A 23,603-nucleotide genomic window follows, 5' to 3' on the forward strand; every position below is an offset into this window, starting at 1 on the left:
AAATTTGAAATATAATATTTAGGAAAATAATTAAAGCAACTTTAAGGAAACGACTAGAAATCATTTTAAAAAACATCTTTTTCCACAAGAAACATTTCTTTCTTCTACTTTTAACAAACAATTTAATTAAGGAAATTATGAAAAAAATGTGAATTTTTTACAAATTAATCAAGAATAACAACAACAATTGATTGTAAAATTAATGTGATATTTTTTAAAGGACTGTGTCTAACTAATTACTTATTATGACTCAAAATAATATAGATGATTAAGATTATATAGTATATAAAGAAAACAATCATTTTGTAAACAACAATGAATACACTTCCATAATAATAATTATTATTATTAATGTAAATCTGCTATTTTCCGAACAATCCTATTCTGTCAAATTCCAAACAATTCCATTTTTTAAACTTTCCGATTAGTTAAATTAAAAATTTAACAAATTGAAAATAAACAATAATTACAAATATAAGAATACCTTTCATCCTAAGTATATAAGCCATAACAACCATTGAAAGAAACCTATTATGCTCGACCAAAGCCCCGATTTACTTTCTAGAAGCTTCTGAAGTTCTTTATCTTTTTGTATAAAGTGTTCTATAATACTTATCTTTAATTCTGATGACCAGTATTGAACTTTCCCATCATTTAAATTAACTTTACAAACTTCTATCATCTGTAATTAATCATTAATTAATTATTATTTAGCAGTTAAGCATAATTTGTTAATAATTTAAAATCGTGGAGATCTTACGAAATTTTTCAGCTTAAATTTAGTCGAATATTTATCCGCAGATAATAAAATAATCTGTTTGGATTGCAAAAGAGGTTTTTCTACCACTTGAGTGAAAGCATCAACATTTTCTTGTTCTCTTCTCATGCACACAGTATCTATTAATTTCTAAAAGCAATACATTTAATTTAAAAAATAAATTATTAAAAAATATAATTATATAAAATTTCAATGGTTTTCTTACCAATAAATCTTTTAGTCCTGAATGATATGAATCATAAACAATAAAGTCATCTAGAAAATCTTTATATTCTCTTTCTATTCTATATATTTCATTTCTTAATCTATTATTATAAATAACATTCCATGAAAAATTTATAATTTTATTAAAAAGTTAATTTATTTAGAAATCACTTGCCTTGTTTCTAAATCTGATGCATTAATAGGCAATTGAATGTGGTTTGGTGAAGTTGATTTTTCAAATTTTTTAAGCAATTCTTGAGACTGAAATAAGTTAATTAAAAATAAATATAGTCTTTAAATCACAGATTCTAATTCTGTTTATAAACTATTAATGAATATTCATTTAATTCAAAATTACATTAATAAAAATTAATTTCTAATATGTTAAATATTAGATATTAAGTTTTAACTTGAAAAAAAACAGTATTTTTTAATATGCTAATGTAATTCTGCATTTTGTAATGTAGAATTAGTAAAATAAAATATATACTTTTCTATCGATGTAATCTTTAACTAATTCTTCATTCCTTTCATTAAGTTGTTTTGCATAAATTGTTATTTTACCCTAAAAACATTAATTTTATCATAATTAGTTAAAATAAATTTAATAAATTACACATATTTAAAAGTTGGTAACAAAAGTTTGAGTACATGTAAAAAGTAACATGGTAATACCTTCAGTAGGTCTAAGAATGTTGTATATAAACTTTCTTCTTTTAACTTAATACAATGTCTTTCAAATAACTGCAAATATATTATTAAAATTTATTATAGAATTGTAAAAAAATTCAAATTCATATTTTTGATATTATACATATATTGTGAGGCTCTGGACAGGTCCAAACCATCACTGAAATTTGCATTAAAACAATTTTTTAAATAAAAAAAATAGAAACTAGAAATAAATTTTTCTTGTATGAAAACACAACACAAACTTTTAAACAATGGAAGAATGTAAGTACTAAGATTGACTATCTCCAGTTGGGGGACTGAATTAAACATTGATTTTGACCTCTCCTGCAATCTAAGCTGATATTTCATTACATTTAGTAATGAGTGATCAACCTCTTAGAAAGTGCAAACAAGGAAAAGCAATCAATCAAAATGGGCAATCAAGAACAGAAATGAATAAAAACCCAGAAATTCAAGGATGTGGTGGCTTCTTCTCCAAAAGTTCCAAGTGTCAGACCAATTGTGTGTGTGTGTCTCTTATGCTCATCTTCATCTCTATCTCCTGTCCTCGGATTCACATCTTCCCATTACCAGAAGTCGACCTCATTGTCCTGGAGTCACTGAGATGTTGAAGGAACTGTCATTCATGAACCAGGACATTCCATCACTTGGGACTATCTTGGAAAGGAGAGGAAGACCCAGAGGCTGCTGCCGACTTAGAACTTCCAAGATTGCTGAAATCTTGTAAGCTCATTTTGTGTCAAATAAATAGCTACTTGTAACTGTAGTCTATCTCAGTGACCATCACACCCACATACCCTCTTAGCAACCCTTCAATCCGTTCGACATTCCCGTCAGAAACCTTACAATATATTAGGCATATATTATATTATTAATTAGTGTGTAAAAGAATGAAAATTTGATATTATAATAAATAGCAAATATAATAACCGATGTTTGAAATAATTATATAAATTAGATTAAATTATAAAATATATTTTTAATAACAAACTGTTTCTAATAGTTTCATTCGAATACATGCTTTCATAAGTTGATAGATTATTTGTGTGAAATAAATTTTACATGTTAATTAAATGAAAAATAAAAATTACTGTAAATAGACCTATAATAATAAGCTATTGTTATCAGCTACTTTTCAGAGGATTCTGAGCTACCAGACATTCTGAATCATCCAGTATCAGATTAATGAAATTTTATAGTATAGATTTTAATTATCTGTCAATATTGTCATCACATTAAGCTAATATATAACAAATAATAATATAAAATTGTCAGTAAATGATGTATTTTAACAGAGAAAAAACTTGACATCCAGTTTAAATTTAGTTTAAGATTAACTAACAATGTATTAGTTTTATGCAAACATAATTATTCTTAGAATACTTTAACAAAATGTATATTGGGAAAAAGTAAATTAACATCATTTTTTTGTAATATTAACAGTTTTCTTACCGTAATAGTATATGATTAATTTATTTTCTGTAAAATATTAAATATAAAATTAGCAATTTTGTTGTAAAATGTTTTAACATTCAGTGTTTGTCGTGTTCATTTTCACATTACTGATATTACAATAATAAAAAGTAGACAAAAAGAGAGAAACAAAAATATAAAAGAGTATATTGTATTTAGCATACACACAATCTTCTTCTGAGATAAGTTAAATTTTAAGTTGAATTAAAATTAAATTATGTATTTTAAAGCAACAGTGAACAAATTTGACTAAGTAAACTTTACAATGTTTCTTTAATTAAAATTATAAATTTATACCTTTAATTAAAGAAAACTCTTGTATGATTTATATAAATTCTAGAGATGATCAAATGAAAAGCTTACTTGCAAGTAAACTTGGCATTGATGGCAAGATTTGTTCTTGAGTTTGCAGTGTATAAATGTTCAAGATTTTATGGTTTCTCATGATGATTAGCAAAGTGATAACAAGCAAAACCGACTAACAGCATTACCAGGTCTACTCCTTGCAAGTAAACTTTGTTTGCTATTTATATGCTTTCTCCTTAATGCAATTTATATTGACATCATATGCAAACAGATAAATATTCATTAAGCTTTTTCATCAGGCTGGTATAAAATTAGAATAATTTATGTCTATTTTTTTGAAAATGTATACCTGTATGATAAATAATTATATAATGATACAAGTTAATAATATAAATTTATCCATTTTATAAGTTAACTTAAACATTCTAAAACTCATTGACAAAAAGCTTTTGATTTATGCAAATTTTCAATTAACATAAAAATCTCCCAATGTAATGTAAACAAATGTCATCTACATTATTAAGTAATGTGTAAAAATGAAAATATTAAATCAAATTTTTTTGTAATATAATATAATTTGATGTTTGATTACATAATGATCTTTGATTCTTATAAGAAATATGTGTTTTTGTGAAAATCGAGTTTTATACTTCAGACCATATTATTTGTATATGTGTATACAGTGTAATTTTTTAAATTCTTTTCAAGTGTTTTAGAAAGAAGAAACATTGTAATTTAAACAAAACAATATATTGTTACGTGCAAAATTTATGATTATACAAGACTAACTATATTCAATTTTCAAATATAAATAACGGTCATAATTTTTGAAAATTAATGATTTATATAGTTAAAAAGGAGGAAATAAAACAACAATAATTTTACTCACATTGATTGCTTTAATACTGTTTTCATCAACTATTTTTTTCAGTTGAATAGGTTTTCTAGGTATATTATCACCACTATTTGTAAGTTCCTTAAATTTTTCTAAAGATTAAAGCAAATAACAAATTAAATTGATAAATATTAAAATAAAATGAGTGAGTGTTAACAACTTACCTAATGCAATATTTGCTTCATTTTGGAAAGTTGTTTCAATTAACTGAGTGTTTTTTAATTTTAGACCATCAGCCATATTTAATATCATATTCTACAAGATATAATTACAAATAATAAATTACATAAAAATAAAAACTATTGGAAATTTAAATATAATAATCATATATTAAAAATATATAAAATTTTTTCTTACATTTAATGATGTAATATATTTATCTCTAATTTCTGGTTCTATCAAATCTTGTAATTCTAATATGAATTTTGTTTTTACTTTCACTATAACAGAATTAACATGTTCTTGAAGCTCTGTCAAAGGACAAGGCATCTGAATATTTCCTATAATTTCTTCTGCATATAACTGAAAATAAACTTTGTGATTTTTTTTTTTCTATAAAAGAAACCAAAAAAGTTACAATATAATTTACCTCCATTTGATTTTGAAGCTCTGCACACCTTAGTTTAATTTTCTTTTCATTTAATTCATATGTTTTTTCAAAATAACGTGAAACATCTTCGGTAAGTTTAAGCTTTGCATCTCCTAAAGCATCTTCAAGACTAACATAATGAACAGTCATTTATAGTCTATATTTTACATTTTTATTAAAAAAAAAATAATTTCATGTTAGTTTGTGAAATTACCCTTTAAGCAGTTGAATTATTAATTTTGTAGCCTTTGCAAATGACTGATTATGACATTCCTGTCAAAAAATAAATAAATATTAATACAGTAAAACTTCTTACATTAGGCATTAATGGTTTCACAATGTGACTAATTTAGATGTCCAGACAGAGGAAGGAAAATTGTTCTCTCTTCCTATCTATCTGGAACACCTCTAAATTTAATAAAATGTAAAATGATAAAATAAACAATATATAAATTATAATATAAACCAAACTTCTTTAAATAATTTTAATTACATATTAATGATAAATATACTTGATATGATCATTTAAAACACTGTTTTACTTTACCACATAAAAATCTAAATAAAAGTTAGTGCTAAATTTCATCATTTTTATTTAAAAATTCATTGTAATACACTACTTTTTTGTTTTTTCTTTATAATTTTCCTAATCTCTAAGTTATTATGAGTAAAAGCAGATTATCAAATATTATCTCATGCATTTCTGGCTCCATATTATTATCTGTACTAAATTCTAATTTCAGGTAGCTTACTATTTAAATTTGCCACAACGGAATATTTTTGTCCTGTTTTAGAACAACTTCAATATTTAAAACCTAGTCAATATTTAAAACTAGGTTTTAAATATTGTTCAATCTGTAAAAGATAGAATAAAAATTTAAATTTGGTTTGAATAGTGACTTATATTCATTAGGAAGCTGAAGTTTTCCTACAACAAGATGAAAACGTTCTTTTCTTTCATGGTAAATTTAAACAGCCTTTTGATGGATAAATGGTTTTTGTATGGATGTAGTGTTTCTTCCTCTGAAAATTCTTTAGTTGTAGCATTACTTGAATTCATTACTTTGTCTAGCACATTAAGTATTCAACAAACATGACTGTAGGTAGTAATGCCCTGTTCTGTGTACACAGAACAAGGATAGGAGGCGACAGAGCCTATTGCCCATATCATGCCTAATGCCCTCTTGGATAATTCAAATGCTCCCAGGAGGCAGTATTACCCGCTTTGGGAAGCACTGCTCTAAAGTATTGTCAAAGATTACATCAGTAAGTCAATTGTGATACTTCAAAGATCATTTCTTTTTGCAATTGTTTATTTTTCTCTGCCTTTCTCTTCATCAATTATCTGCTTTAAATCCTGCATACATAAAACCTTTTGTGATGATTTGAATTAAAACATCTGACCAGACACAAGTTCACTGAACAACACCCAACATTGCAGCATTTTTTAGAAATTCAATTATATTCTTGCATTTATATGCAGTATTGATTAATAACTATATTATTTACCTACTGTTTGGCAACTTAACTGACTAAATAATGCCCTTATATAGTGTAACTTTAGTTGGATTTGGTAGCAGTTGAAAGTGAATAGTCACATTTGAGCAATATGCATTAACATACTTGTATTTTTGGTAATGAACTTTTAAATCAAGTAATTCAATCAAAAGATATTACTCTTGTTCAGTCACTTGAAAATATTAGAAATGATTCAAATCCTCTTATTATACCATCAAATTATGTGAAGTTTGTTTGTTAGTTGTAAAAATTCTAGGACGAAGTATTTCCAATAACTAATGGCTTTTATTTGCTTCATTACATACTGGAAAAAACAGTAATTTATTCCTAAAATTCATTTTCCCCTGAACATATCACTCCTTTTTCAATTAAGAATTGAAAAATGGCAGTAAAATACTCTACTTTCATCTGCATTAGGAATATTATCTGCTCAACAACAAATATGTTGAATTTTTTCCAAATGCTTGAAGATTAAATTTCCAACTTTTAGCAGTTGAAAATCCAATAGAAGCTGATTCACCAGAAAAGATATTAAAGCTTATATTGTCTCATTAATAGAAACAATCCATTAACACTTTCTCTATAATGTAAAGATGGCATGCATGTGCCTGACCAACTTATGTCAAAAAAGAGTGTCCAAGAATATAATAAGTTTGTTATATTATAGATATTTTCCAGTTTCAATTCAAAGAATTCAATTTAGAGTATACTTATGAAAGTTTCGCATTATTTATACAAAAAATTTAAAATTGGTAAAGATATACCTGTAAATCTTTTGCTTTCACAGGTTTATTGTTATGTTTATCACCGAATGCCGCCATTTCAGCAACATAAAATTTAAAACAATCTTCAGTGGCTGTTTGTTTAATTCTTTCAATGAAAGCATTCCATCTGCTTGGTATCTACATTGAATAAAGAAATGTTTTACCTAACTTTTATGTATGTATTTATAAATTATTATATTTAATGTATCACGCATTTATATTGAATGTATTTTATTGATATTTATTATTATTAAATATTTAATAATTATTTTACCTCAGCTAATGAACCTTCATTAGCAGCATTGACCAAAATTTCGAAAAGAGTAGCTAATTCTGCTCCAGTTATAGGTTTATCTAAAACAACAGTATTTAAATTTTTTTTTAAATTGTATTTTCCTCTAATCAATTCACGTTTCAAATTTACTAACGATTTTTTTCTTTTGGAACTAATGACTGTTTTAACTTGTATATTAAATCATCTCTTTCTTCTTTATACTCAAAGGTTAGATCATCGTCTGTAGCCTATTCAAAATAATATATTATTTACCAATTTTTAATAGTTATAATAAAAGAAAATTTATAAAAAGTCTCACCAGAGACAAATCATTTAAAATCCGTTTTCTTGTGGCAGGCAAAAATAAAGTATGACAATCTACTGATTTAAAGATATCTATTTGGAAGAAATTTAAACAGATGTTTTGATAGTTTTGTATTGGTACAATGTAGGATTTTAAAAATAATATTTTACTATGAATAACCTTACCCATTAATCTAATTTCATAATCTTCATTTTCTCTTGTGTGTGTTTCCATGAGACGATGAAGCCATTCTTTTGATGTTTCTTTATCAACTGTTGTTTGAACAAAGTCTTGCACAATCTAATATTTATTTTATCAATTAAAAATATAAATATTTTTTAAACTATAATCATTTAATGAACATAATAGTTTAAATTTATATAATTAAAAATAGTTTTATAGAAGCCATCATTGTATGCTAAATTCAGTTAAAATAAAATATATTTTATTTAAAAATTATGTAATAAACAAATTCAATTTTTTCAATTTGTATTCTTAAGTTTTTAAAATTTTAAATTAGTAATATATAAAAGTAAAAAATATAAAAATTAAAAGAAAATACAATTTCTCCTTTACAAATAACAGAAATTATTCAACTAAATCAAATCAATATTTGTAATAATATATCGCTAATTCAATTTTAGCCTTTTTAGTGTCAATGTATTCTAAGTTCAATAAACATGATGTAATTTCAGTTTGAGATGTTATTTTAAGCATTGTTACTAGTCCTATGTGCTTCTCCTAAAATCTCTGATAAATTTTGTCTTGTTTTAACTGAAAATTTCTCTTCATAGCTGAAATGTCAAAAGATACCTGCATTAAAGCTATACATTACCTGTGTTTTATTCAAACACTATAATATGCAGAGAAGAAAAAATTTCACTCAAAATTACAATTTTTTTCCTTTCAAATAAACTCTTTTTATTTACATTTTTCTTAATTTATTAAATATATTCAATAAATGAAAGAATTTAAATTTTTCATGTGAATATTCATAAGGCCCATTTATTTGGTCCTGAAAATTTAAAATAAAAGCATTGGAAAATGTAATTGTATTGGATTTAATTACCAGTACTTTATTTCATATTTAAAACAAACTTGGAAGCTAGCAACTTATTTCCAGAAATCATATATCAATACTGAATATTTTAAACAGGTTATTAAGATGCCAATTAAAATAAAATTTGTAACTGTAAAAGTAATATGTTTAGTCATTAAACCTTTGTTAAGTTTTGTGAAAAAGAAAATAAAAATAAAAAAGGAAAGAAAGAAAAAAAAAAAAAAAATATATATATATATATATATACAATTGCTTAAATATTTTGCCAGTTTAAATTGCATAGAATTGCAGAGATACAATGTAGGAAAGTCACTCTTTATATATTAGAATATATATAATTTTTTCAAAAGAAAAACAGATATAAAATGCCAAAATTTGTTATTCACAATTACAGTCAAGGTGTCCGATCATTTTCAACCTGTTGATATTTTTGGGGAGAAAAAATATTTGTTTAAATTGCATTGACACATCAATAAACTTCATTCCTGTGTCAATGCAACTTATAACAGAAACGTCTTAATTCTTTAATTTATTCAAAACTAATGATACAAAGGCAATAGTTTTTGTTTTTTTAATTATTTCATAATAATTGGCTAAAAGCTAAGACAGAACAATCTATTTTATAAATTCTTCTCTAGATTTTTGCATAAATTAATTTCAAAAACTGAATTTTCTAATATGTTTTCAAGCAAGTAAGTAATTATCATTTACTTTTAGTGAAGGGAGAGAAAAGTTTTAAAATTTCTTTAGATTTGGTATTATATTTGAATTTTTCAAGTGAGATATTTGTTCATATAAATAATAACAAAATGTGAAGAATTATTGTTATTTTTCATATAAGTTCAGGATTCATAACTACTGGTATTTATGATACATTCAAGTGTATAACTTTTGCAAATACAGAAGGATTTGTTTTATAATTTGAAAACATGTTCTAAAAATAGATACAGTAAGACCCCGCTTAACATGGGGAATACATTCCTAGACAACAAAGCGCTAAACGAAACAGCATTAAATGAGGTCATTTTAACATAGAGTAAATAGGGATAGGGGAACATGCGACCAAAAATAAACAAATTTCACTTTAATTTTAAGTTATATTACTATACAAATTAATATAAAAATATGTTAAATAACACATAAACATGCATACAGAACTGTAAAGTTCATTTTTTGTGACGAAGGTCCTGACTTTTCTGAAATTTCTGTTTTTTTTTTTTTTTTTTGCAATAAAGTCGTGAAGTTTCATTTGTTGCTTTTTTTCTTACCTTAAGCAAATGTCAGTAGCAAAAGATTGCATCCAAAATGCCTGGTTTTGCTTTTGCACTCCTTTCAAAATCTGGATCATTCACTACAGTTTGATCAACGATTTCAGTTATTGTTACCAAACTTTTACTAAGGAAATCTGTAGAGAAATTTTTTGGGTTCTTCGTTTTCAGAATCTCTATTTTCCAGTTCTACGTGAATTCCTTGTTCTGCCAGTTTCTCGAAGGTTGTCGTTAGTAAGGCTCTCGCCAGAAACCTGCAGTAACTCCTCAATATCCTGATTGTCTACATCTCCTAGTCCTGCTGTATCAATTAGGTTGACAATTTGGTCAAACTAACGATACAGCAATAGGCTCTTCTCGTTGAGAATTCTTCGATACCTTCAGCCATAACTTCTTCCACACTCCGTTCATGCATTTATCAGTTAATTTTTGCCAAGCGAAGCCGATATTGCCTATGGCATCCATGATGTATATTTTTTTCCAAAATTGCACTAAACAAACATAGATTTAATTAAAGAAAGTACACCTTTTTGCCACCTTTTTCTGATTGGTTTGTGTTCGTAAATAATCATATTATATACAGATCAATGAAATGCCGCAATAATTTAAATTGGCGTAAATTTTGAGCTTTTTTTCAGGCTTTGAGCAGACCGTGTTATTTTGAATCAGCGTTAAGCAAGGCAGCATTAAGTGGGGTCTTACTGTATTTTAGTATATTTATATAAAATAAAATATTGAATATTTTGCACATTTTTAATAAATTTACTTACCCAGAGGAGAGGTGGAAAGCTCAATAAATCATGAATAAATTCTCCAGTCCATTTAGATCTTGACATTTGTGATCGGAGAGCAAACAGCTGAAAGATTTAATTAACTAGATTTTCATTTAGAATTATTATTGAAAGCAATTAATGAAATTTTAATGATTGAAGTATATTCTAATTAAAAGATAGTATTGCTTCATATTTTAAATTATTAATTTAAAATTTATTTATTTCATAGTATTTGCCTTACAACAGAAGAAAATATTTCGTAGTAATCAATAAATTATGTACTGAAGAATGATTATCAAAATATAATAATAATTTGAAAAATGAATTATCCTATATATAAAATAACTGTGGATGTGGCATCCTCGACAATTCCTGCAATCCAGCTATTTGAATAATCTTCCTTATGGAAAACTTCTATAGTTATTTTCTGTTTTAGAGTGAATTCATTGCATGTTTAATGAAAGTAATACAAACAAACTTCAAACTGGCTGAATTTATTTTTTATAAAGTGGAAGCAATATAGAGTAAAGAAGCTTTGTACTGTGAGAATAATTTTACTACATTGGAAACTATATTTAAAATCTGAAACACTTTAGAATTCATAATAAGTGAGATAAGTGTAGATGATGAATCTCTGAAAGTTTTAACAAATTGATGGTAATCTAAGTTTAAATGTATATGAATCATTAAAGCACAGAATTTCAGAGTACAGAAACAAAATATTAGAGTCCTGTTAAAACAAAAAATTTGACTATTTCCTAAAATAAATAATAATCAAAATTCAGAACTTTCTTTTCTTCAAAATTATGATTTCAAGATTGGCAACAGTATAATGCAGAGATAAATTCAAAAATAGTTTAAGTTAGATAAAAAATTTAATGAAGAAATCATAACTAAAATCATCATCATCATCATCATCATCAAAAAATGTTTAATTCAAGAAATGCATGAAAATATGTCATCATGTTAAAAAAACTGAGAAGTGCCTTTAAATCAAGGGTCGCCAAACTTTTTTGATCGTTGACCCCCTACAAGTTTTCGAAACATCACATCGACCCCCACCAAAAAGTTTGTTGCAAGCAAAATAAAGCACATACTATTTGAATACATTTCTTTTAATTTTGCATTTGTTTTTCATTTATTGTATATTTGTTAATAATAATTTTTGTAACTGACAATCAGTGAGACGGATAAGCTTGATCCTTGGCTTCCCCTTATCCTTAGCCTAAGCTTGATAATTGACCCCCTAATAATGTTATATCGACCCCTGCTTTAAATGATTCTTATAATTAGAGTTACAATTCAAACATTTTTGAATGTATTGACATCAGATCATCAAATTTAGAAAGTTTTGCTGCACTATCTACTATTCAATAAACATTAATGTCAAATGATACACTTTCAGTGAAAATAATGTTAGCATTAAAATTTGAAGCTTTAATGTCATTTAAAATTTTGGATGTTTTGCTATTTTTTAAAGTACTAATTTTTAAACAAAATTAGATATATTTATACTAACTATATTATTAACTATTTGATTGCTATTTGTAACTGTTATTGAATTGTTTCTTATATTGCTAATTGCTACACACAAATCATTCTGTTGAGATAATATTTTTTTGTATTATAAAATAATTGCAATGTGCAATTTTTATAAGTTATACTTACTTTATAACTCTATAAATAACTAATATCATTTGAAAATCAAAATAAGAAAGGCAGTTCTTTGTAATTATTTCTATTTCATGTATGTAACTATCATAATACAAGTAATAACAGACTTTTTTTTGTTGTTTTTATAAATTTCTGTTATGTTTTTTGTAGGTACTTATTATAAATAAGTATTGCAATTTTTATATTCAGTAATACTAAATAAAAAAGTATGAACAAATTTAATTTATTCTAGGAAATTATCTACATTATTACATATTTTATATACACTGTTATAAAAACAATAAACTTGCATTTTTTACTGACAATAAATCTATATAGAATTATTGTTTCTAGGTATTAACCAGTTACTGAAAATAGCAAAATACTGAAAGAGGTGGGAGTTTAAAAGTTTTGCAGTTTCTTGGATAATCTAAACCAATATTAGCTACTAAGACATTCTAGTTTCACAAATACTAAAAAAGGAAGTTTAGTAAAGTCAATTATAGAACAACAGAATTACATAATTTTGAAGATAAATGTGTATAATGAATATATATAACTGTAATCCTTCATATTGTATTCTAACATATTATTCAAGAAATTATTACATAAAATTTTTATTCAGATTCAATAAAAATATCCTATGTTGTGTAATATCAGTATTTATTTTATAAGTAAATTTAGTTTTATAGATTTGCAAATAAATTTTACTTCTATATTTGATAAAATACTTCTCTATCTCAAAATAGATATTTAATGTTAAAAATTTAAACATGTAATAAGGATAAATTTAAAATTGATTTCATTATTTTATGGCTTTCATACTAAATAAAAAAAGAGTATTTAATAAAAATTGTAGGATTAAGTAAATAAAATGCTCAAATTTAGAAGTCAAAATACTTTTGACTTTTAAATTTGAACCTAATTTGTTTATTTAATCTTATAGTAACAGTTGCATTATAATCTAGTATAGAACTTAAAAATTGCAATTTTACGAAGTCTGAGAAAGCTCCTTTAAATTACTAAGACAAATTTATTTTTAATTTTTTACCTGTGTTCTTCGAGCTAACAGTTCTAAATAATCAATGTCGGCTTGATCAATAATTTTCACAGAATTGTAAAGAAGGTAGGAACTTAATAATGTTGCAACAGAAAATATTTTTGCATCATAATTTTCAGATACATTATTAGCAGCAAATCCTGTAAACAAAATTTTTAAAATTATAATTAGAAGAATTGTTCACTCATTAAATTCAAATGAAAATACAGGTAGGCCTCCTACAACGTGGTACTTTTACAACGCATTTTCAAACCAAATAAATATTTTTTACTGAATGATCAAGCAAAAGTAGAACTCACAAGACGTAGGTTAAGGAGTTTTGCAATGCTCTGGGTTACACTAGTGATTCCATGAGCCAGTTATATTTGTTGCACCATCAGCTCATGGCATTACTAGTCTAACCTGCAATACTGTCAAATATTTTATGTTACTTCTAGCAAGTTCCCCTTTTGTCTGATCACCTGGTAATAACTCATAAAATTTCAGAATTGTAAATCTAAATGGAATCTAAGGAATTTGAAATTTCAAATTCAGACTATTCAGAGAAAGAAAAAGTCTTTAATCTATTAAATTACTTTATGCTTTAAAATAATAGTTGCAATTTTACATTAAAATTACATTAATTATTTTTAAATTTAAAAATCTATATATAAAAGTAATTTACCTTCAGTATCCAGAAATACCACCGACAGTCTTTCACCATTTGTTCTTCTCATAAGCCATGGCTAAAAATGTACATTTTTTTAAACATTGAAATATTCTCCAATTCTAGAATTATTATTAATATAATATAATTGAATTTTTATATCATTCTAATACATAACATGAGTTGATATAAAAATTTAGAAAGAACATTACAGATAAGACCATTATTAATTTCTAAGATTAATGAATACTCTGATTTCTGATTTAACTTATTAAAAGAATTATTATTTAACTTAAGATCATGGAAAATAAATTGTATTCTTAATGAGTTATGTTAATTTATCTATATGGTAGAATTTAAACTGCAATATGTTAAATAATTAAATAATAATGTTAAAGTTAAATTTATATAATAAAATTCATTAATTAAATTTTTACATAAATAACTATTTAGCATATATTTCATTATACCATATATTCAATTGCATTCAGCAATTATACTTCAAAATAATTAATATTCATGCAGATAAGTGATTACTATTAAAATATGCAGCAAAAATGTATATAAATGTAATCAATATTTTAAAATTTCATTTATAAAATCTTCTTTGTTAATACAATTTTACAGTTACCAATGTTAAACAGTGAATTTGAAATAGTTCGATATTTAAATTAAAATGTTTGAAATAACTTTTGTCACTAAAACTTTATAATTTATCTAATAAAATGATTTAGATTAACTAATTTAAAGAACAGATAAGCATTAAGCACCACTTGACAGTCCATTGAGATTAAAACTACATGTACAGTACAAGAGGGAAGCTAATTTCATTCAGAAATAACAATATATAAAATTAGAGTTTAACTACTGCATTATTCACAATAATCATGGTAAACTTAGTTAAATTATTATTTTCTTTCATATTGTATGGTATGAAATATTTTTTGAATAAAACAGCAGTGAGCATTAAAATATAAAATGAGTTCAATATGCTTAATCTATAACATTACACATGTATTGATTCATAAGTTTGATCAAAAGAATATTTGAATATTTAAAAAACAAAATTATATTTCTGAAACAACAAAAGCTTTAATAGTGACCAATTCTGTTTATGACCTTCATTCTACTTCACTTCCTAACTGAATAACAAAACAAACTTCATTGGATACTTTTCAGCTTTAGTTAGTTTTGTGTTCTTTAAGCTTGACCTATAAGAATCTGGGTGTATTGTATGTTTTCATGCATTAAATATATATTTTAAGTGTCATTTTCTTTGTAAATTCAAGTTTAAACTCAATTTCTACTGCAAAAAAGTAATTTTAAGAATTTTAAAATTCCTAAAATGACTGCTGCATTCAAAAATTTAATTTCTAAACAGAGCTGTATTTCAATAGTAAGCAAACTGGAATGATGTTTTACTTTAACAAGAGCAATGAAATTACATCAATAAAATGACATATAGAAATAAAAACAGTAAAGAAACTGTAAATTTATATTTTTTACAAATACAAATTTGTAATATTCCTTAATGTAAATTTTAAAATGAATATATTTTTAAAAGCCTTATCATAAAGTAATTAATTATAATAGTGATTATTAAATATCTTTATTCACTTAGCAATGAAATCAGTTGCTTCAAAACTCTAAGTCTAAATTTTTTGGATTAAATGGCCAACAAGAACTAATTTTATTATATAAAGTTGCTTGTGAAATATTCTAAATTTATATGGTTAATAATATAAATACATATAAAGAATGGAAAAAGTGAAAATCTATGAATTTTTTAGTTGGTAAATTATAAATGTGATAAAATCAACAAACTTAGGGCTATAAATAATATATTGAATTGATTTACAAACTAAAGCAGTTTTAATAATTATAAATATTTTATTACTCTTCCCCACATCCATATTCCCATAGTCTCTGGTTGAACAGAAGGACCTATGCCAAATCCATTTGACTTTCCCATTAGTTGGTTCATTAAGAATGATTTTCCTGAATGAAACTTCCCAACTACAGAAACAATTGCAACAGGTCCTAGTATTTTCTGCAAAAACTAATTAAAACATATTAAATAAATTTTATTTCAATGAACATATTTAAAAATAAATTTTAATATTAAAATTATATTTCACTTAAAAAATTATTCTTACAGCAACATTTTCTTTAATAATTATTAAATTCTTATGTTGTTTATCTGGTTTAACTAACTGTAGTGGTTTATCAGGAAAAATTGAAATATCTGAATGTTCATAAAGATCACAAGTTGGTTCATTTCCTATTAAAAAAAATAAATAAAAATTAAAAATTTAATTAAATTAAAACAAGAAATAAATAAATATTCAAGATCAAAGCAGGAATTACTTATAGACATTAAGATTTTATAAATAGCTTTATCACATTTCCTCAATTGTAAAAGCTAAATTTTAATATTTTTCAAACTAATGTATTCATTGACTCAAGAAGCATGTGACCAGAACATGCTGATTCAGATAGATCATTGATGCTATCTAATGTGGAGAAAAAGACAGCCAATACTTCCATAATAAACAAAAGAAGATTGTGAAACACAATCTATGGCACTACACATTTGTCAGTTTGACAACTATGGAAGAGAAAATTATAAGAAAATTGTCAACAAAATGAACATAAACAATCTTCATTATATCATGTTCTTACTTCAGTTATATGCATTAATACTATAAGTATTACATGCAACTAAAATTTGGACTTATTTGCCATTTGAAATGTCTTTAAAAACATTATATAATGAAAAAAGTATTATATATGCAGATGAGAAAGACACAATACTGTAAAGTGTTCATTCATTTTAGTCAAAATAAAAATTGCAGTAATTTTGTGAATACATTTTTGTAATTATAGATGATAATATTTTTGCATACTAAATTTTAAATAATAGTAAATCTTATACTTAAAAAAGCAGAGTAAATGGAATTTACACGAAAGACTAAAAAGCAAAAAACAATATCCGAATGAAAAAAGTTCAACCGTTTTAACTTGATGTATAATTTAAGTATTAAAATCAACCAACTGTAGTAAGATTGACTAAAATAGTGTGAAAATTAATATTTAAACATATATAAGGAGATAAGGTTTATCATTAGACAGAACAAAATTAGACAATCAAAATTAAAAACAGAGATTATTAAGTAAAAATGGGATTGTTTTGATTTGAATATGGTTAATTATACATGAAAATCTTATAAAATTTTTTCAATTTTGATTATATCAGAAATGATATAATCAAAACAATAATCTCTCATATTTTTTTTAAATTTAAAATTTTATATGCATGCTCATAGTTTAATCATCCCATTATCAGCCAAATAATATATTGAGTTCTTTAGATGTTTATATATACTCATAGTTTATTCAATAGTTATAAAAATACTGGATGTTTTTATTTCTTTTAAATTCAGTTTAATATAGTACTGGTCCCTGACAAATTGGGAAAACATATTCCTGGTCCACCACACCAAGTCTGAGAAGCATCATTTGGATTCCACTATGAATATCAACTACTAAGCTCATCTTTATCAGAGTCAATCTATCTCAATCTGTAGATCTTTGTATTTTGTTATTTTCTCAACTGTTTTTCCTCAACTTGACTAACACTGTAAGATCTTGTCACATCTAAGATCCATGCCTGTTTCTTCTCAACCATTACAATAAAATAAAATTCACCCCTTAGAGCACATCCATACATTTGCAATTTGCCAAATTCTGAGCAAACATTCAGTGAATACTGAGTAGTGTGAACGGTTTACTGTTGGTAAATTGTGTCGAATCAAAGAAGATAAATATTTGCCTCCATGCATTTGTGTTGTCCATTCACACATTTGTGTATTTTCTTGTTTTTTGTCATCAATATTGCTTTGTTAGTCATTTTTAAACTAGATCTAATCTTTTATTTTTGAATTTAATTAATTTTTTTTTATTTGGTCTATAGTTTAAATGTTTATTTTATTTTTTTCTATATAGTTTTTCCTGGTCCTTTTTTTTTTGCAAATACAGTTTTGTTGTGAAGAAAGGAATTTAACTTTCTTTTTCACATTCCCATTTTTCTACTTTGGTGAAGTGATTCCACCCACATTTTATCCTTTTAGGCTTTTTTTCATTAACAGATATGAACTATTCATAACTATAAAACCAGTGGTACAAATTATTGTTTGAGAATTGTCCATTTTCTAGATCTTAGGCAAAATTCATTGTTCCTGCAACAAACCAATGCTTGGCAAATAATCAAATATGTGTATGTGTATGCTCATCAAGTGACAAACAGTTCAGCAAATAGTTACAAAAGGCATGTAATTGGTGTTTGACAAATAGTGAATGTGTGGAAGCACCCTTATATAAATTCCAACAACAAGTATTTAATTCTTTCTAAATGCTCGAGATGGTCTGTATTAGAGAATCAGTACAGAAGACAAGAACCATCAAGTGATACACTAATATCGTTATGAAAGGTGAAGACTGTGAGGATGGTTATGCACAGACCTTTATCAAGGCTCTTATCTGTTTGAAGAATGATTTATACGAGTATTTAATAAAACAACATTTTTGACCTAAATTGATAGGTCTCTGGTTGTTGAACAATCAAATATACAAGAATTCAAACAAAAAAGAACAACACAAAATAGAACATACAAAATTTAAAATAGTGAACAAATTTAAATTGTTATATATATTTTGTTTTATTTGCTGAATAATAACCTTATTTTAATAATTTGATTATTTTTATGATTTGATTCAATTTTGATTATTTATTACCAAATAAAAATTCAAACAAACAACATTTTATTCATTTAAAACGACCGTTTCTCTCAAAGATGATTTGAAATTGCAACGTAAAGCAAAGTTGCAAATAGTCACTTCTACATGTATTTTGAAAAAATGAAGTAACATCCATAATTTATTGAAAAAAGCAAATAGACATGAATTTCATAAAATTTGCATTCCTTAAATATCATTTCTATTTTGTACCAGCTTTAGGTATTAAGGAAGAAATATATATTCTTATATATTCAAAAGAAAACAAAACTTCTAAATTATTGTCACTCTTCGTGATTTTCACCTTATATTTTATGACGATAGCAAAATCTCCATAGATCTGTTTCATTCTTTCAAACTACGTTTCCATTTTAATCTATTTATACATTCGGTTAAATTCTACTTAGTTAACAAAATACAACTTGTAATTACAGATTCAAAATAGTGATTCACAATAAGTAAACTTCTACCTAAATATATAATAAAAATACATACTTCCATCAGTGTATGGACTAGAAACGGCCAGAATTAACAGTAGGCATTTAAGCATTCTTGAAAGTAAACAAACTTCCCTCTTACCGGTCACGACCATGCTTTTATGTTAAGTGTTGCCAGTTTCATTGATTTTAAAAATATGGTTTTAATCAATTGAAATATTAAAATATCTGTAAAATGTTAAGAACAATTTTCTAAAATAATCCAAATTTTTCAGAAATATTAAACTTAACAAAATTAATCAAAATTAGTTTGAAAAAAATTGAAAAGCTAATAAATTTTTAGATTGAAATCCAGTTTTTTGATTATAATATAAAGAATACATAGCGAATATTCCTGTGTAATAATATGAAACATTAGTAGAAAAAAGAATTCGAAATTTATCAATGATTAAGATGAAATATTCAATTAAATAGTTACTTTAAAGAAATAAACTTCGGCCGCGACCTCGCTATTTTTGAAGAACACCAGTGTGGTGAAGTCGGCAAACACAAATAGCACGACTCCGATTCCGACCTTTCACTCACACGATTCCGTTTATAAAGAATCCTACTGTGATAGGTATATCATTAGGGACGGGCGGATGGCCGAGCGGTCAAGGTGGCAGCTCGAATTCGGACGGGTCAAAACATCCCCAGGAATTTTTCGGCGGATGGTCCGTCCGGATATGTCGGCCCTTGACCCTCACCACCCGACCGCTCCATTGTGGACCTGGCCGAACCCATAATGGGCTTGCTAAAAGAGGCCATTTTAATGTTCACATGGCGAAAGGAGTTTTTTTTTTTTTTTTTTTAAAAAAAAGGTACACCACTAAGTATCCGAATATTTCTATCTAAAATTTATCTATAAAAAGTTGTACTAAAATTGATGGCGACAATCAAGAAATGTATATAACGAATTTACCTCGATAAAACTTTTGAGTACATAAAGAAACACAGTCGCTACCAATTTGAGGTGGAAAATATTGCAGCGCAGCATTGTGACGATGTCACAATAAATAATAACTCGCCTTTGTTTTAAAATTTAATGGTGATTAAGCTTTTATATCAGCTTCTAGTCTGAAGAAGACATCACTATCTTTTGAAATGTTTTTATTTGGACACCAAGAATTCTTTTTTTTTTGGCTTTTCTATTTTATTAAGTATGCATTTCATTTACATATGTTCATATTTAGTTTAAAGCAGATACTTTTCGGGTTACAAGTTCTTTTACAAATTCACTGAACACTATACATTAAAATACATTTTTTTTCTTATTTTTATCACATTCTCCCTTTTATGGATTTTATCTGAGACAATTTCTAAAAATATATTAGATGTTTGGCTGTTTTAATTTTATAATAGGAAATTTTTAATTTTAGAAAATCATTTTTTTTCCTCTTTAACAGTTTATTTTATTTTATACAAGACTAGAATTTCTCCTTTTTTCCTTAAAATGATCTAGAGATTCTGTTATCTTTTATTAGTAAAATTGTTTTTCTCATACATTGACGATTGAGCAACACAGATGTCGCAGTAAAGGATCCGGGACCAAATCCCGGTCGAGATTGCTGCAAAAAATTTTTCACCTAGAACTACCCTTGGATGGAGAAGACACCTTCTCCATCCAACATCCATACTGCACCAGTGGCTAAGCTGATTCCATCCCTAAACAATGGTATTCGGCTCGGGTTTGCGCTTGAGCCGACGGGCTGGCTGATGTCTTTTCCGGGTTTACTTCGTATCGATAACGCTCGAATAGGGGCCATTTTTCCTTAAAACACCAGTCGGAAAGCACATTTCCTCGATCGCAGATCGTGTTGCCCGCCAGTATCTAAAACCACTCAATCGATACACTCGCACATTAAGAAAATTATTTGCTTTTTCAGTAATTCGTACCTACTCAATTTCAAGTTTTTTGTTTTTTGCATAATTTCGAAACGTTATAACAAATTATGCATAATTGCATAATAGCAATAGGTATAAAATTTTGGTGTGAAATGGCCTTTATTGATGAATATATTTTGATATCTAAATTTATTGAAGTGTCCATTTTCTAAGAAATTTCTTTAAATACTACTTAAAAAGTATTTTTCTGTACTTTACATTTTACAACAGTAAAATTCGGGGTCAAAGTCGCCGGAATCGCTGGGTTTTCTGTTTTGGCTTCACCCGAAAACACAAATGTGGTGATATGCTTCTATCGTTCTGTCTAAAGCAGTTTAAAACACGCAAGTTCGGGAGGACATGGATGTTCAACGTCTGAACGTCATAAACGAAAAAACATCAAAAAACGTTTAAACACCCATATGTGCAGCCAGCGGCCTATCAACTCCAGAAACAGGTTAAAATAGGGACGTGTGCGGTCGTAGGTTGTGCATGTTAAACGCCCATCGTAAAAGTAAAAATAAAAATTCTTGTAGAGATCAATGTATATTAACAGAAATCGGAAACTCGGCTGATATGTAGCGCACCACCAGCGTAAAACCGGCAATCGGCCCATAGGCTTTATATGATGAACCTTGACCTCGAATATCAGCCCATAGATCGAATTTTAAAATTCCGGTTTCGGTCGGCATGACTTCGGCCTTGCCGAGTTGTACGTAACAAAAAAAAGTCATGTTTAATGGTCGTGCGTTTGCTTTAAACTTCGATCATAGACAAAACACTTTCTGATTTGTACAGAACTCCGCTCAATCACGACTGATCGTGATGTAAAGTTTCTGTCTATTAGGCTAATTAATACCGATTCTGCGACATCTTTATTTCTGAAAAATGAATTTTGAATAAATCCAAAACATTTTACTACTGTTTTTTCCAATCTCTCTCTAGAACTGATTTTATGTGAAGGAAAAATTACTTTATACTGTAGGGATTATAGAAAAAGCTTTTTACTCTTTCCGCCCTGTGGGAACTGTGAAAGCCTTTCCTTTAAAAAGTATTTGACTTGGCGAAATGACCAAAACATCGGATGCTGGAGAAAATATGCTAAATTAGCAGTTTCCGGGTCAAAAAATACAGTTCCATGATAGACGTTCGATCACGATCTCACGATCGCTGGCAAGCAATCGTGAGATCGTGATCGAACGTCTATCATCGAATGGTTACTGTGACGTAATTCTGCTCGCACCTGTACTGTTAATCATACTGAAATATCTTTATTTATCCCACAATAGCCTATAACTTACTTAGTAATTTAATTAATTTAAAAAAGTATTTTCGAAATACTCAAGTTTTCTGGGCAATATTTTAACCAAGAGAAAGAAAATATTAGAAAAATATTCAGGATAATCTACCTAATAATTAACAAGTAATATTAATTTTAATATAAATAATTCCAAAATAATCTTTTGGTTTGTTATAACTATTTGAGCTGAATGTTGGTAGTTGCGAGTTAGCAAAGACGAAGAAAACAGTCCAATAGCCTAGAATTTCGAATGTCTCATTCCTCGAATATAATAGTTGACACCTTAAAACAACTTCGATTTTCCGGCCGTCATTTTTATTGACAGTAGGCTTCTACCGAAATTCAGTGGGGAGCTTTGGTTCCACGAGCTTTGAATTTATTAAGTAAGACGGGAGAATTAAAATAAACAAAAGTTTGTGATTATCTTTGTAAAGGTCAATGATCGAAGTTAAGTAATTTGGGTGTTAGCGGATTAAGCTTTTGGGAATTGCTGAAAGGCGTTTTCCGAAAATAATTAAAATACGGCATTGAAACATTGGGTCAAAGCAGGGCCGGATTAACCCACTTTGGGGCCTAAGACATTTTTTCCTACCGGGCCCCCTCCCTCTCCCACAAGAAATAATGCACACAAAAAATATAAAACAAAACTAAATACAGTAATACCTCACATACGAACGCTTCAGCATACGAAATTTTCAGTATACGACATGAAATTCGAACATATTTTTGCTCCACGGTACGAACAAAAGCTCACCATACGACGTTACATTAGTTCGCAGCGCCACTGTCATGATCACGTGTTCTTTCTGATTGTGACTGTGACTGATTTTATTGAAAAGAAACATCCCGAAAAGGTTCACACTGGCCGCATTGCTGCTCAGTTTAATGACA

General features: G+C 26.7%; 1 protein-coding gene across 1 annotated transcript; it reads right to left on the reverse strand.

The window, feature by feature from the left end:
* Positions 1 to 384: 384 nt before the first annotated feature.
* Positions 385 to 19,653, reverse strand: LOC136990273 (guanylate-binding protein 2-like). Its single transcript, XM_067288658.1, has 22 exons — positions 19,548 to 19,653; positions 16,415 to 16,539; positions 16,156 to 16,317; positions 14,277 to 14,337; positions 13,604 to 13,752; positions 10,897 to 10,983; positions 7,984 to 8,098; positions 7,814 to 7,890; positions 7,649 to 7,742; positions 7,495 to 7,574; positions 7,221 to 7,358; positions 5,153 to 5,211; positions 4,939 to 5,068; positions 4,707 to 4,871; positions 4,514 to 4,604; positions 4,344 to 4,441; positions 1,658 to 1,726; positions 1,473 to 1,547; positions 1,158 to 1,243; positions 984 to 1,083; positions 761 to 907; positions 385 to 682 (listed from the first exon to the last, which is right to left on the reverse strand). Exons 1-22 carry the CDS (start codon positions 19,642 to 19,644, stop codon positions 488 to 490), a joined length of 2,400 nt encoding a protein of 799 aa, XP_067144759.1. The 5' UTR covers positions 19,645 to 19,653; the 3' UTR covers positions 385 to 487.
* Between the last annotated feature and the right edge of the window lie 3,950 nt (positions 19,654 to 23,603).

This window comes from Centruroides vittatus, unplaced genomic scaffold, assembly GCF_030686945.1.
Source record: "Centruroides vittatus isolate TY-2023 unplaced genomic scaffold, ASM3068694v2 scaffold_899, whole genome shotgun sequence".
In the NCBI taxonomy this organism is placed as follows: domain Eukaryota; kingdom Metazoa; phylum Arthropoda; class Arachnida; order Scorpiones; family Buthidae; genus Centruroides; species Centruroides vittatus.

Excerpts from the sequence above, each read along its gene's own strand:
- LOC136990273 (XM_067288658.1), bottom strand. The coding sequence starts at position 19,644 with ATGGTCGTGACCGGTAAGAGGGAAGTTTGTTTACTTTCAAGAATGCTT. Across the intron at positions 908-983 it reads CAGGACTAAAAGATTTATTG|AAATTAATAGATACTGTGTG; the intron begins GTAAGAAAACCA and ends TATTGCTTTTAG. Across the intron at positions 683-760 it reads AATTTAAGCTGAAAAATTTC|ATGATAGAAGTTTGTAAAGT; the intron begins GTAAGATCTCCA and ends GATTAATTACAG.